Below are 14222 nucleotides of genomic sequence, written 5' to 3' on the forward strand. Positions count from 1 at the left end.
TTATATAATGTATTTAAAAAAATTTATTATATTAAAGAAAAAAATATAAAAATAATTAATATATATATTTTTTTAATATATATACATTACTGCGCAATAATAATTTTTTTTATTATAGTGAACTTATTTTTTTATGGTGACCCAGAATTTAAATAAAAAAATATATGTATATATAAAAAATTTTTTTTGATAATATTGAACAATTTATGTGCTATCTACAAGGTATAAGGATATTTTTTAAATTAAGTTTATATAATATATTTAAGAAAATATATATAATATTGATAAAAATTAATCTTTTATGCGCTATCGAATATAATAAAGGCGGTGGAATTCCAAATTAAATAAACATATATAAAAAAAATATATATACATCATAATTTATATGCTGCACAATTAATATTATATAAAAATGAAAATTTTAAGCAAATATGCATGGTCAACTCAAATGAACATAATGCATTAAAATTAAACTTTTGAAAATGAACAAAATAGAATAATTATTAATAATTTATAAGCATAATAAAATTAACTTATTTCTCTTATATATTGCTTATTATTTTTGCGAACATTCGAGTATATAGTGGAACAAATTATATATAATTCTCCATATTTTATTTAATTATCTGGGATATCCTTGTTTTCCATATCTCAACAATTGTTATATATAAACACAATTTAATTGCACTTAATTAGCTAACTAAAAGTAATTTACTTTCCTTTATAACTGTAGACAAAAGAAAACAATAAAGTAAAGCATTTGAATAAATAGTGAATTTAATGAAAAAATTAAAAAAAAAAAAAAAATGAGCATTTTCAAACTTAATATCCCCATTAAAAATACGTTTCTTTTATCAAAGAGTACAATATGCTCCTTAAAATGGTCTTACATTTATAATAAAAAAGATAATTTTGTAAAATATGGGCAATTAAAATATGATTACAATGATAAGGTAGCCATAACTAGAGACAATGAAGCTTTCAAATATTTAAATTTCCTGAATAACAATTTTTTTTTATCCACCTTAAATGAAAGCGAACAGAATTCAATTGTCAAACAAAAATACCAGGTTTAATAATATACAATTATAATTGCATATATGCATCATTTATATATGTGTTTGTGTATAGTATGTAATGATGCAAAGCATATAATAAACATATTATTATTCAATTTCTGAAAATGTGGACAATGGTTATACTGTATATATATTATGTGATTTGAAATGAATTGTATAAAATCGTTACTTCCTTTTTCTTTTATGTCACAGGATATATTGAAATTTAAAAATAAAAAAACAAAGCTAGCTTTGAGAAGAAAAAGAAAAAGGATGGGTGAACGTGTTAGTTTGAGATATCGATGACATAATTACCTAATTAAATAATGCCATATTTTATTTAAATATTTTTTAATTAAAACATATTATTACAATTGCTATTTGCTTTTTTTTAGTTATATTTTTAATTCAATTGTTTCGTTTTTAATATTCAAATATATTATTATGCTTAATTTTTTTTAATTAAATGTTGTGTATACATATGTATAGTATATGCATTATGTGCATGTCTACAATCGTATGAAGATTTGTTATATTAAGATATATACAGTCATATACACACATATGCGCATTGCATATCCATGTTTAGGTTGCATTTTTGTTAACTTCCCATATCATTATTACTATTTTTTTAATTCTCATAAAGAATCATCAAATGCTTAAAGCATACAAGGATATGCTACAATTAATAGATTCAATATATTCGTTTTTCTTTTTATTTTTTAATACAACTACATTATTTAATTATGTAAAAAATAATTCCTTAAACCCCATTAAAAAAAATGAATATACTTAAATTTCTATCATGAAATAATTACCCCTATTACTATACAATATTGTATTACTTTCTTTGCTTGATAAAAGAAAAAACATTTGAATTATCTATAAATACAAAATACGGATAAATGAGATCCTTTCATTGGTTACCTAATAATGGAAAGGAGGTTCCTGAGTGGTGTATGGATATATGCTTAGTAATTCACATAATAAGAATATGCTTATTAAAAGTAATTATTCTTTTTTGTATCATTTTCTCCACTGTATTTTATCGGTACATATTATTTAGTATGACGCATTATTTTTTAAAATATTTTAACATTAAAAAAATTCACCCTCACAATTATTCACACTTTTGCACATATATATTAGATTTTTTAACATGCACAATTGTGTAATACACTTTATTAAAATAATAATATTTTTTTCCTTTAAAAAAAATTATATATACAAAAGTAAAAAAAAAAAAAAGATGCATTAATGATCAGTCAATACATATATGTAGCAGTTTAGTTATTTAAGCTTTATTGTGTTTTTTAGAAAAATTATTGCGTGTACAAAATATTATTCAGCAAGTTTAGTAAAGCAAGCAAATATAATTTGATAACTATGTGAGGAAATAAGGAAAAAATATATAGAGAGAAGAAAGAAATAGATATAGTTGATTTAATGTGCAACTTTACATATATTCATTATTTTTGAAAATCGAAGCACAGAACACAAACATATACTACCTATTATTTACATATTTAGTGAGATCAAAATGATGGGTGTAGGGAAATCCCAAAAGGGAAAATTTGCGTTTTTGAAGAAAGGCCTCAAGGAAGGCTCAAGTCTTTACAACTTTTTAAATGGGTTATTTTGTGTTAGTGGAATATATATATTTTTTTTAATTTTTGGATATTATCAAGAAAAGATTCCAACTTTAGGAAGTGGAAGGGATAAATTTTATTATAATATATTTTTAATATGCATTTTATGCTTATCAAATAGCTTGGGTAGCTTATTATCTATATTTACTAAAAGCACGCTAAATAATGAGAAATTTTTACGAAATATGAAAAAGAATATTGATAAATATTTCTTAACACAAATAATGTTAATATCTATTACTTATTCTATAGCAATGATAGCCACAAATTATTCATTACGTCATGTAAATTTCCCAACTCAAGTTCTTGTAAAATCGGGAAAAATGATACCAATCATAGTTGGAGGTTATTTCTTTTTTGGAAAAAAGTATCCATATTATGATTATGTATCTGTTTTTTTAATTACAACTTCATTAATAATATTTAACCTATTAAAGGCAAAAACCGCAAAAGAAATGCATCAAACAACCTTTGGAATTTTACTTTTATGCGTATCATTAGTATGTGATGGATTAACAGGACCAAGACAAGATAAATTATTGAGTAAATATAATGTTAACTCATTTAATTTAATGTTTTATGTTAATATTTTTGCATTTTTTTTTAACTTAGTTGCTTCATTATTAATTGAAGGTGCAAAGCCATATGCATTTTTAGCTAAATATCCAAGCTCTTATTATTATATATTAGGATTTTCAATAAGTGGAACATTAGGCCAATTCTTTATATTTTATTCTCTTAAAGTATATGGTAGTTTATATACTAGTTTATTTACAACACTTAGAAAAGCTCTAAGTACAGTTGTTTCAGTATACATGTTTGGCCACGTTTTGAAACCTTTGCAATGGATTTGCATTATTGTTATATTCTCAACACTTATTATACAAAACTATTTGAAGAAAAATGACAAAAAACATCATAAAAAACTTATATAAGTTCCGAAAAAATGTTTAGCAGCACCGCATAAAAAGGAGGGAATTCTTTTGTATTCATATTCTTTAAGTTTTTTCTCTCTTACCAACTTCATAGTGCAAGTTTTTTTTTTACAACTCATATTTCTCGTTTTTTTTTCCATTTCGTTTCGTACTTTTTTATTATATTACATTTTATATGTTTATGCTTAACTTCATAAAACATTTTCTAGTTTCAATGATGAAACATGCCAACGAAAGCACATCGCATAAATAGTAAGTCATTATGCTGTTGTGCTCATATATGAAAATTTAGGTAAAATTAATATATATTTTTTAAAGTTTATATATACAAAAATGAAAAAAAAATTAGGTAAAAGTGTGGTGCAAATAAAAATTTACACTATTATACATGATACAATGCAATATTAAATGGAAATCGAAATTTTTCATCTCTATAAAAGATGATGAAAAAATATATACGTTAAAATAGGAAAAACAGATGAAATGATTGATGTATTTTCTAATTGTTTGAACAAATTTAAAAATGGCCTCATATAAAGCATGTATATATAAATTTGTATATAAGTTATAATGTGCCTATATAGCCCCCCCAAACATAATACATATAATATCAATAATCAAATTTTTTTCCTTTCCTTTCCGCATGAAATGGGTATCAACTTTCTTTAGACGATATAAAATAATGAATTTTCATGTGATTCATATGCAAATCAATTAAATCCTCTTTCTAATAGGCGTGTAACTGCAGAATTGACATCTCCTCCTGTTTCTTGCAAAGCTTGAATATTTGCATCATTATCTATAAATCCCATTTCTTGAAGACTTACCAATTGAGAGGCATATCTTTCTTCAGGTGGTCTATTATCAGTTACATTTGGTGTATTCAAATTTAAATTTTGAGCTAAACTTGCAAAGTCAAGATTTCCTAAATTAGGGTTTCCTCTCATAACTTGTTGAAAAGTTTGTAATAATTCAGGAGATTGAAAAAGGGAATTAAGGTTATTGGCATTATTGCCATTAGAACTATTTAAGCCAGCATTTGGATTGGCAAAATTACTTAAATTACTTAATAAATCTTCCATTCTTAAACCTCCTTGATTATTATTGCTATTATTATTTTGATTATTATTTAATGCACTTTCTATTTGTAAACCTGCTTGTAATACTTCAGGTCTCATAAATTCTCTCAACAAGTTTGGATTATCCAACATAGGTTGCATAAGAGGACTTTGAGAAAATGTATTTCTTAATAATGGGTTATTGGATATTAAGTTTGTTAGCATTTCCGGATTGTTACTAAGTTCATTCATTAATGATCTAGCTAATGGGTTATTTAATAAAGAACTTATACTTTCTCTATTAAATTCACCATTTCCATTTGGATTTAGCATGCTTGCTAAATTTCCATAATTGAAATCTCCGCCTCCAAGTCCTTGCCCAAAGCTATTCATATCAACTGCGATTCGAGAAAAAAAATTTATCAATTGTAGAAACAGAACCACGTAAACTTATAGGAATGTTTGCACGTATACAAATGATTTACATATTTAAAAATTAAATGAGAAAAAGGATAACAATTTTCCAGACACCTTACAAGCATATTTTATATACAGCCTCGATGTGCTAATGTATATAAATATGATTGGTACTATTCATAAGCGCATAAAAAGTGTGTATAATATATACCTCCTGCTCCTCTTTGCATCAACATTTGTATTAAGGGGTTGTCATTAAAATTGTTTAAGTTTTCATTTATGCCTTGGCTTTGATCTGGTGCTGAGTTGCTTTCCTTATTATTTTCTTTTTCGGCTTCAGCTAAAAAAGTTATAAAATTATGTATGTATAAATATTAATGCACATATAAACCATTTTCATGGTTTTCGTTTCATGTAGTATATCTTAAAAGTTATTTTTTGCTAGGGTTGCGTTTTTTCATTTTTCTGCTTACAATCCTTTGCTGGAACAGAACTACGAACTAGGTGCATTACGTTTCCATCAGCTACATTATATAAAGTTAATGGTTCTTTGTCTTTTAATATTTTCCCTGAAAAGGAAAAAAAAATACAAATAAATATATATGAAGCTCATTATTGTAAGCATTCTGTATTTAATATCACTCCAACACGTTGACTAGATGAATGAGGATTATTAGCACCACACATTATATTAATGTTTTCAATATGATTGCTATTTTATTTAATACAAACCTTTAAATATAATTCTCTGTGATTCAACAGGTATATCTACATGCTCAGCACATTTTTGTTTTAATTCAATGACCGTTATTGTCGGTTCAATTGATATTGTAAACTCTTTACCTCCAGTAACTTTAAATGAAACATTAATAGTCATTTTTGTTGCTCTTAATTGAAATTATTTTGAAGTTTATTTAATTTTTCAGTTACAAATTTTGTACAATTTTATACATATATACATGCGAATATTTACAATTTATTTTTGAATATAAGCATTTATTTGTTAAAATAAATAAGCTATTTCCCTCAAAATATTTTTACTATTTTATATTACTTTGAGTTTAAAAATATTTTATAAAAAAAATTATATTATTTTTATCTTTTTATAATATTTTTCGTAATTGTCAAAATATAGAGTATTATAATTATCATTAAATGCGTTTTTTTCTGGTGTGCTATTATGTAGTAAAGATTCGTATTAAATATTATTATTTATTTTTTTATACGTACAAAATGGAAATATATATATTTGTATGACGGGAAAAATGCAATATACGAAATATATTATATATATACATACTGTAATGTATATATTTTAAGCAATATAATATATACGAACGAATCGTATCTATATATGGAAATACAAGTATACGCTATAATTACAATAACCGTTTTACTTTGCATTGGCAAGTAAATTAATATATACTTAGATATGTACTATTCTTAGTATTGCCAGTATTATTATATATATATGTGTCATTCTATTTTAATAGATCTTTTTAATTACCTAACATGCTTTTAACATGTTATTATTTTTTTTTTCGAAAACGGATGTAAAGTATAATAGTAAATTATTTCGGAATTTTATAAATGGATTTTAAATAATATTATAACTAAAACGGGACATAATTATAACACATTCCTTTAACTATTATATATATTTTTGTGTTCTTTTTAAATAGGAAATCAAAAGAAATTAATGTATTATATGTGGATATATATATAATAATAATGGCATACATCTAGAAGCATTAAAAAGCCAACAAAATTCATTAATTTGTTTGATTTATTCAAAAAATTAAGAAACATGGATAATTAGGTATTTTCACTTATTATAATTAATTGGGATGAAACTTTTATTTTTTGATACACATTGATAGTGTAGAATTAGTATGTAGTATCCCAACCCACAATATATCATATCAAACAAAATAAAATGAATATGATTTCATAATTTATGATTGTAGATAAATATAAGCAATATACTTTCCCTTCTTTTTATATTAAAAATATGCTATTTAACCAGAATAAATTATTCTACTAATTGAATCTGTGGATTGAAAAAAACACTTCTTTTAAAAAAGGGGAAAATAGCAATCACTTAACCTGACGTTCTATTATTATTATATTTCATGATACTATTATGAATGATGATTTAATAAAAATAATTTCAATCGAGCCAATGCAGCATATTAGATAGTGCATTTCAATATGTAGATCCATTAAAAAAGATATATAATAAATATGAAATTAGCAAACAATTTCAAATCGTTAAATTAATATAACAAAAATGATATGTCTATACTGCACAAAACTGAAATTTTGTAAATAAATATAAGAAATTAATTTTAAGTTCACTTTTTGATAAAAAAATAAAATAGTTCCTTTATTGTATTTTGAAAAAATAAAGAAAATCTCAAAAAGAAAAAAGGGTTAGAAGAGGGGATATTCCACATATTTGCAACTTTTATTTTATCTTCTTCTCTGCAATAATATCATTATATGGATTTGTCCTAATTTACTTGTTTATTGTTTTTTGTATATTCTCCTTAGTTATATTATTCATGTATATCATCCTAAATCCAACACGAGCTTCGAGATGAATAGTATCCTAAAAATATTAAAAGTTACACATATAGGAGAAAAACGGCATTTTACATATATAACAAAGGTCAAATTAATTAACAAAAAAAATACGGAAATTATAGTTTTACACCCAATTTTTAAAGACAAAAAAAGCAGTTCTAAAACATTCAATGAAATAATTTATGATGCTCAGGAAGCTTTGGGATTAGCTCGATCAGCGGGGTTCAAAATATCCCATGGAATTTCTATGCCATCAGGGGGGTGGGATTATCTATCATCACCCTCTAATATATGCGATAATGATCAAGTAGAAGATGAAAACAATCTATCTGATCACAAAATCATACATGCATATAAAACAGATGATAACGATCTCAACAAAGTAAATAATTCTTTCGATGAAAATAAAAATGGAAAGGAACAAGTTGATATGACAGAACAGGATGCAACAACTGATGCTAGCTATAAACAATTTGAAAACTGTGATAATACAAAGGAGGATGATCTAAAAAACGATAAATCAATTAATAATAATGGGGGATCCAAGGATACCTATAATAACATGAATACAAATTATGATCAAAACAAACCAAATGATCATAGCTATGGGCATATGATAAATCCAAAATATGAAGACGTCGAACGTAAAATTGCTGAATCGATTTTAATTAAAGTCAATCGAATAGACAACAAATTTTATTTCAATCAAGGAAAGATAAATGAAATCTCTAAATATTATCTTAAAAATCCAACACCTTACATATTTATCAATACAATATTATCACCTGAACAATTTCAAAATTTAGACTTTCTATTTAATAGCATATTAAAAAGTTATCATGATGAATTAAAATTAAATAATAAGAAACATATGGAAACAAATTATTTGTCATCTTCAAGATTGTTAGAATCCCATTTTGATAATGAACTTTCTGATGATATGAATGATAACAATGACATCACTATTAATCGTTCCGCTTATTTTGACATGTATAATAATTATGTAGATGTGGAAGATGCCGAAGAGGATTCAGAAAAAATGGAATTTCCTGAGGACGAAGAAGTAGAGGATCCAGAAGATATAGAAGAGACTTACTCATATGAATCGAGTATTGAAATTGATAAAAAAAAAAAAAAAAAACATATACCACTATATGTAGAAATATTTGACCGATATAGTATCATATTATACATTTTAAAAAGTAGAGCAAAAAGTAACTTAAGTAAATTACAACTGGAACTAGCTCGAGCCAATTTTATTTTTAACACATATTCTGATAACAATAGATCCAGAATTAAATATATAAAGTATATTGAGAACAATGTTTTAGGTAAATCGTTTATTGATCAGGAAGATAAATATGATAAACAAAATATATTTGATATAGATAATAAAAAAAAAAATTTTAAAATGGATTATGAATATTTAGGCTATAATTGCAATTTTATAAAAAGTACAGAAACATATAAAGAATATGAAAAAAGAATAATTAATAACATTTATAACAAATTAAAAAAAGAATTAATAAAATGTAAAAATAATAATAATTTACAAAATAATTCCAGAAAACATAAAGCTTTAATTGCAATTGTAGGCTATACAAATGTTGGAAAAACCAAATTAATAAATTGCTTAACAAATTCAAATTTAAAAGCTAAAAATTTACTCTTTCAAACTTTAGATAATTCATATAAAAGTTTAAATATAGCTAATAGTCATTCTACTATATTTATTGACTCAGTTGGTTTTATCCAAAATGTCCCATATTCTTTATATGAATCATTTATGATATCATTAGAAGCCATAAAAAATGCTGATATTATTATTCATGTAATTGATGTTACTCATCCATATAAAGACGAGCAAAAAAAATGTGTATTAGACACTTTAGTAAAAATAGGAATACCAAATGAGTTTATAAAAAATAATATTGTAGAGGTGTGGAATAAAATAGACAAGTTATCACAAGAACAATTATATAATTTATATAAAACTAAACCAGTAAATGTTTTACCCATTTCTTCGAAGCATGGAACAAATTGTGATGTCCTTATAAACATAATACAAAATTTAGCTAACAAAATAAAAAATGTCCAAGTATTAACCCTTTCCTTTCCAACTAGTCAGGCAAAGGAAAGAATTGATTTTCTCATGAAAAAATTTAAGGTTGTTCCGGGTTCGATTTCGTATTCTTCTGATGGAAATACTACTTATATTAAGTTAGTTGAAAACCCAAACAACTTGAAGAAATATTACGAGAAATTTAGCCAATGATATTACAATACTCCTACTACATATATAATAATATTCTTGCAAATTGGGGATGCCTCAAAATTTTCCATTCTTTAATTGCACAAAATGCAGCCATATACTACATATACATATATATTATCATGTGGAAATTTCCCAAATAAAAACTTGTTCAACTTAATGACAGTATACCCTATTCCATAAAACTTCACCATCTTAATTTATGGTTTTATTTTTGATTGTACATTATATTTGTTTTTTTTATTAAATAAAAAATATTCCATATAAAACGAAGAAATAATGTGAAAAGAAAATCACCTTAACTCTTCGTATTATTAATATTTTATTTTTTGTGTAATAATATTTTATAATTGTGTTTTTATATTAACTACCAAAAAAATATAACATTTTTTTGAAGGAATAACTCTTATTTGCACCTTTAATTTTTTTTTCTTTAAATATTCCATTGTTCTACATAAGAATAAATGAATAATACGCAACATATAAATATATGCGTTGTTATAAAAAAATTACAAAAAAATAAAAATAAAAAGTTAAAATAATCGAGAAATAGTGAACCTTTACTATGATGAATTTTTCAATTCAATTCAAAAAATTATACCACTATTTTTATCTAATTGAAAGAAGAAAAAAAAAATTGTTCAGTATTTTATTTTCCTTTCATCTATGTAAAAATAGCACATAAAATACTTATTATGCGCATACAATTTTAGTTTGTTATATACTATTTTCCAAATTTAATGGTTGTAATATATTTATAAAAAAAAAATATGTACAATGAAAATGTTGTTAAAGAGAAAAATGTCGCATATTCTCCCGAAAATCGAGTTAATTTCTCCAATTTAACTGGGGATGAACTATTGGATAAAAGAATTGAATACTTGTGGAATTTGGCATTGTCAAGTGTTTATGAAAATGCAAAATTATCAATGAAATATGTTAGTTTAATTAAAAAAATTGCAAAAAACACATTGGACTTCGATAATATATGTTGTCATCACTGCAATTTAATATATATCCCATTTTACAATTGTGAAATGAAACAAAAGGAGAATAAAAACGTAATCCTATATCAATGCCGATTTTGTAACAGAAAAAAAAAAATAAATATATTAAATTTTCCTAAAAATGATAAAAATAATTTAAGCGGGTTTGCAGCACAATCGCAAAAACACCTAGCTCCCCAGGACAAAATCGGATTTTTCTTAATCAATGAAATTGACGAAAATGCAATAAAACCCAAAACAAATTCAATTATTTCGAATGCTGAAGATCAAGAAAGTGAAGATAATCCTATCGTAAATTTAACCGTAAATGAAGACGATAAACATTTAAATAATGAAAAAATTGATAACAAAATTATAGAACATAATCATACAGAAATAACTAAAGATGACAATACTAATATTATTATTTCAAATGATTGCAAACCTAATGGTACTGAAAATGAAAACTTAAATAACCAAGATATTGCTTATGATGACATTAGCAATTTATTTACAATTGACTATGGAGGAAATAATGTCTCACGCAAAAAAGGCAACACATTTGTCCCAAAGAAATGTAAAAGCAGTGAAAAGGTGTCGAACAATACCCACATTAGTAATGCCCTTAATAATATGAATGAAATAGAGAGAAATAATAATTCTACAAATAAAATGCAAACAAATATACAACATGCTAGTAATAATAACAATCATAATATTAGCAAACCTAATGAACTATATAACATTAAAAAAAAAAATAATTCGAAGAATTTTAATAGTCCAAATAATCCTAATAAAAACCCAAACACTCCTAATAATGCTATAAATGATAACCCATTAAATTTTAATAAGCCCAAAAAAAAAAGGAAATCAATTTTAGACATACTATAAATTGATTATATTCAATTCAGCTGTTCTCATTAAAAGAAGCATGCAATTGAAATATCCTAAGTTTAGCCTTTCTTTTTTTTAGTCTTTTTTTTGTAGATGTGTATATTCATTTTGTATTATATTTTATATCTTTTATTCTATTTGCTATAATTTTTAAATATTTTTTTCGTTATTATCCATGTCCCCAAAGTATAGTATAATAAAGCTTATAAATTAAATAGTTCAATCTATTGAATTTCTTATGCTTTTTTTTTTAAAATATCATTTTTAATTTACACTTTTATAATAAAATAACATGCTTTAAGTATAATCTTTAAAATATAATTTATAACGATTATTTATTTCGTTTATTCTATTTACTTTGGCTTACATTAAGAGGTTTTATCATGTGTAAAATTTAAATCCTTAATAATTTTTTTGATTTTAAGAAAATATAAAAAAATAATATTATAGTATATTTAAAAAAATGAAAATGAAGTAATATAGTATATACTAACTTCTTTCAGGAGGACGTAAAAATATTTAGATTTGCTTGCGCCACTTCGCATTAATGATGTTATAGGCGTTGTAATACTTAAATTTGAAATTTTTTTTTTTAATTATATATAATATGTGTATTATGTGCTCATAAATTCCCCTTTTCTTATTTTTATTCTCATTTTTTATGAATATGCTCATTTTCTTAAAATTGTTTATGCAAATAAATATAACAATAAAGAAACCATATTTATTTTTCCCGTTTTAAATGTAGAAAAATTAAATAATTCCCCCATTGTATAAATAATATAGCCAATAGTAGTTTATACTTTATTTTATAGTTTTTTTTTCAACATATTTAAAAATAATATTAGCTTATCCCATAGGAATAAATATAAAAATTAGTATCAAAATGGAAGACAAAAAAGGATTAGTGCTAGGAAAAAAGTATAACGTGGCATGGCAACAAACTATGCTACGTATTAATAACCCCAAAGAAACTGTAGAGTTTTATGAAAAGAATTTTGGAATGATAAATATTCATACATATCATTTTAATGAATATAACTTTTCTTTATATTTTATGATAACACCTCCATATGATGAAGAAGAAAGAAAAAAATTACCAAAGCCTAACACAAAAGAATCAGAAGAATATTTATGGAACTTAAATACTGTATGTTTAGAACTAACACATAATCATAATAGTAATGAAATCTTAAGTAATGGGAATAATGAAAATGATAAAGGGTTTGGTCATATTGCATTTAATTGTGAAAATGTAACTGAATTTTGTGATTACCTTTTTAAAAAACAAAATGTAAAATTTCATAAATTACCACATGAGACAAAAATGAAAACTATCGGATTTGCATTAGATCCAAATAATTACTGGATAGAAATAGTAAAACGCTCAAGTGAAGTCAAATGGAAAAATAATAAAAATATTACCAATTTTTCTCAAACTATGATAAGAGTTAAAGATCCAAAAAAGAGTCTGTATTTTTATATACATATATTAGGTATGGAATTAATATATACAAAACACACAGATTATTCATTATATTTCTTAAAATCACGTTACAATAATAAGGATAATAACTCATTAAATGGCCATAATTCAGAAAACAGTGACTACAATTTTGATTTGTTGAAGACTTCATTTCAATCAGCTGAAAATTATGAGAATTTTAAAAGTTCATGGGAGCCAGTTTTAGAATTAACTCATAATCATGGAACAGAAAATGATGAAAATTTTGCTTATCATAATGGGAATACAGAACCAAGAGGGTTTGGCCATATAGGCTTTTTAGTAGACGATTTACAAAGTTACTGCAAAGAATTAGAGAGTCTAAATATTCCTTTTAAAAAAAAAATAAACGAAGGTTTGATGAACAATATTGCTTTTATTTATGATCCTGATAACTATTTAATTGAACTTGTACAAAGAGGCACATCATTTGATCCAAAGTAATTGTGAATAAGAGAGAGTTTGAAAAAAGCGTATTAGGAATAATTTAAAAGAATATATAAAACCATTTATGTATTTTACTTTGGTGCTATCACCATCTGATGGATAGAACATATCGGTGTAGGCCATTTATGCCAAAGTGATTGATATTTATCACCGTCTTATTTTCTATTAACATTGCTCCAGGAATAGCACAATGATAAAGCAGGAAAAATATTATACATTTGTATATAGACACTGTATATATTCTTGCATGCATCCTGGACAAATTTAAACAAATTCATATTATGAGGTATACGAATAAATTATATTTTCATTTATTTCGTTTATTTTTTTTATTTTTTTAAAAATATAAAAAGTTGAATCACGATGAAGAACATGAAAATTTTCATCCTATTTAAAAACAAACAAATGAAATTAAT

The 14222-nt window shown here is 24.1% G+C and overlaps 6 protein-coding genes across 6 annotated transcripts; 5 read left to right on the forward strand and 1 right to left on the reverse strand.

The window, feature by feature from the left end:
• Nucleotides 1–806: 806 nt before the first annotated feature.
• Nucleotides 807–1364, forward strand: PCHAS_0909900 (conserved Plasmodium protein, unknown function; the record flags this gene model as incomplete). Its single annotated transcript, XM_016798069.1, has 2 exons — nucleotides 807–1070; nucleotides 1272–1364. The coding sequence occupies 2 exons, from the start codon at nucleotides 807–809 to the stop codon at nucleotides 1362–1364; spliced, it is 357 nt and encodes a 118-aa protein (XP_016655327.1).
• Nucleotides 1365–2598: 1234 nt separating this feature from the next.
• Nucleotides 2599–3642, forward strand: PCHAS_0910000 (UDP-galactose transporter, putative; the record flags this gene model as incomplete). Its single annotated transcript, XM_736944.2, has 1 exon — nucleotides 2599–3642. One exon carries the CDS (start codon nucleotides 2599–2601, stop codon nucleotides 3640–3642), a length of 1044 nt encoding a protein of 347 aa, XP_742037.2.
• A 710-nt stretch (nucleotides 3643–4352) lies between these two features.
• On the reverse strand, nucleotides 4353–5994 carry PCHAS_0910100 (ubiquitin domain-containing protein DSK2, putative; the record flags this gene model as incomplete). Its single annotated transcript, XM_016798070.1, has 4 exons — nucleotides 4353–5098; nucleotides 5329–5457; nucleotides 5591–5686; nucleotides 5850–5994. 4 exons carry the CDS (start codon nucleotides 5992–5994, stop codon nucleotides 4353–4355), a joined length of 1116 nt encoding a protein of 371 aa, XP_016655328.1.
• Nucleotides 5995–7716: 1722 nt separating this feature from the next.
• PCHAS_0910200 (GTP-binding protein, putative) lies at nucleotides 7717–9978 on the forward strand (the record flags this gene model as incomplete). The annotated part of the gene is made up of 1 exon (XM_739386.2): nucleotides 7717–9978. One exon carries the CDS (start codon nucleotides 7717–7719, stop codon nucleotides 9976–9978), a length of 2262 nt encoding a protein of 753 aa, XP_744479.2.
• A 767-nt stretch (nucleotides 9979–10745) lies between these two features.
• On the forward strand, nucleotides 10746–11852 carry PCHAS_0910300 (conserved Plasmodium protein, unknown function; the record flags this gene model as incomplete). The annotated part of the gene is made up of 1 exon (XM_016798072.1): nucleotides 10746–11852. The coding sequence occupies one exon, from the start codon at nucleotides 10746–10748 to the stop codon at nucleotides 11850–11852; it is 1107 nt and encodes a 368-aa protein (XP_016655329.1).
• Nucleotides 11853–12741: 889 nt separating this feature from the next.
• Nucleotides 12742–13803, forward strand: PCHAS_0910400 (glyoxalase I, putative; the record flags this gene model as incomplete). The annotated part of the gene is made up of 1 exon (XM_016798073.1): nucleotides 12742–13803. The coding sequence occupies one exon, from the start codon at nucleotides 12742–12744 to the stop codon at nucleotides 13801–13803; it is 1062 nt and encodes a 353-aa protein (XP_016655330.1).
• Between the last annotated feature and the right edge of the window lie 419 nt (nucleotides 13804–14222).

This window comes from Plasmodium chabaudi (genome assembly GCF_900002335.3).
Source record: "Plasmodium chabaudi chabaudi strain AS genome assembly, chromosome: 9".
NCBI classification, from domain to species: Eukaryota; Apicomplexa; class Aconoidasida; order Haemosporida; family Plasmodiidae; genus Plasmodium; species Plasmodium chabaudi.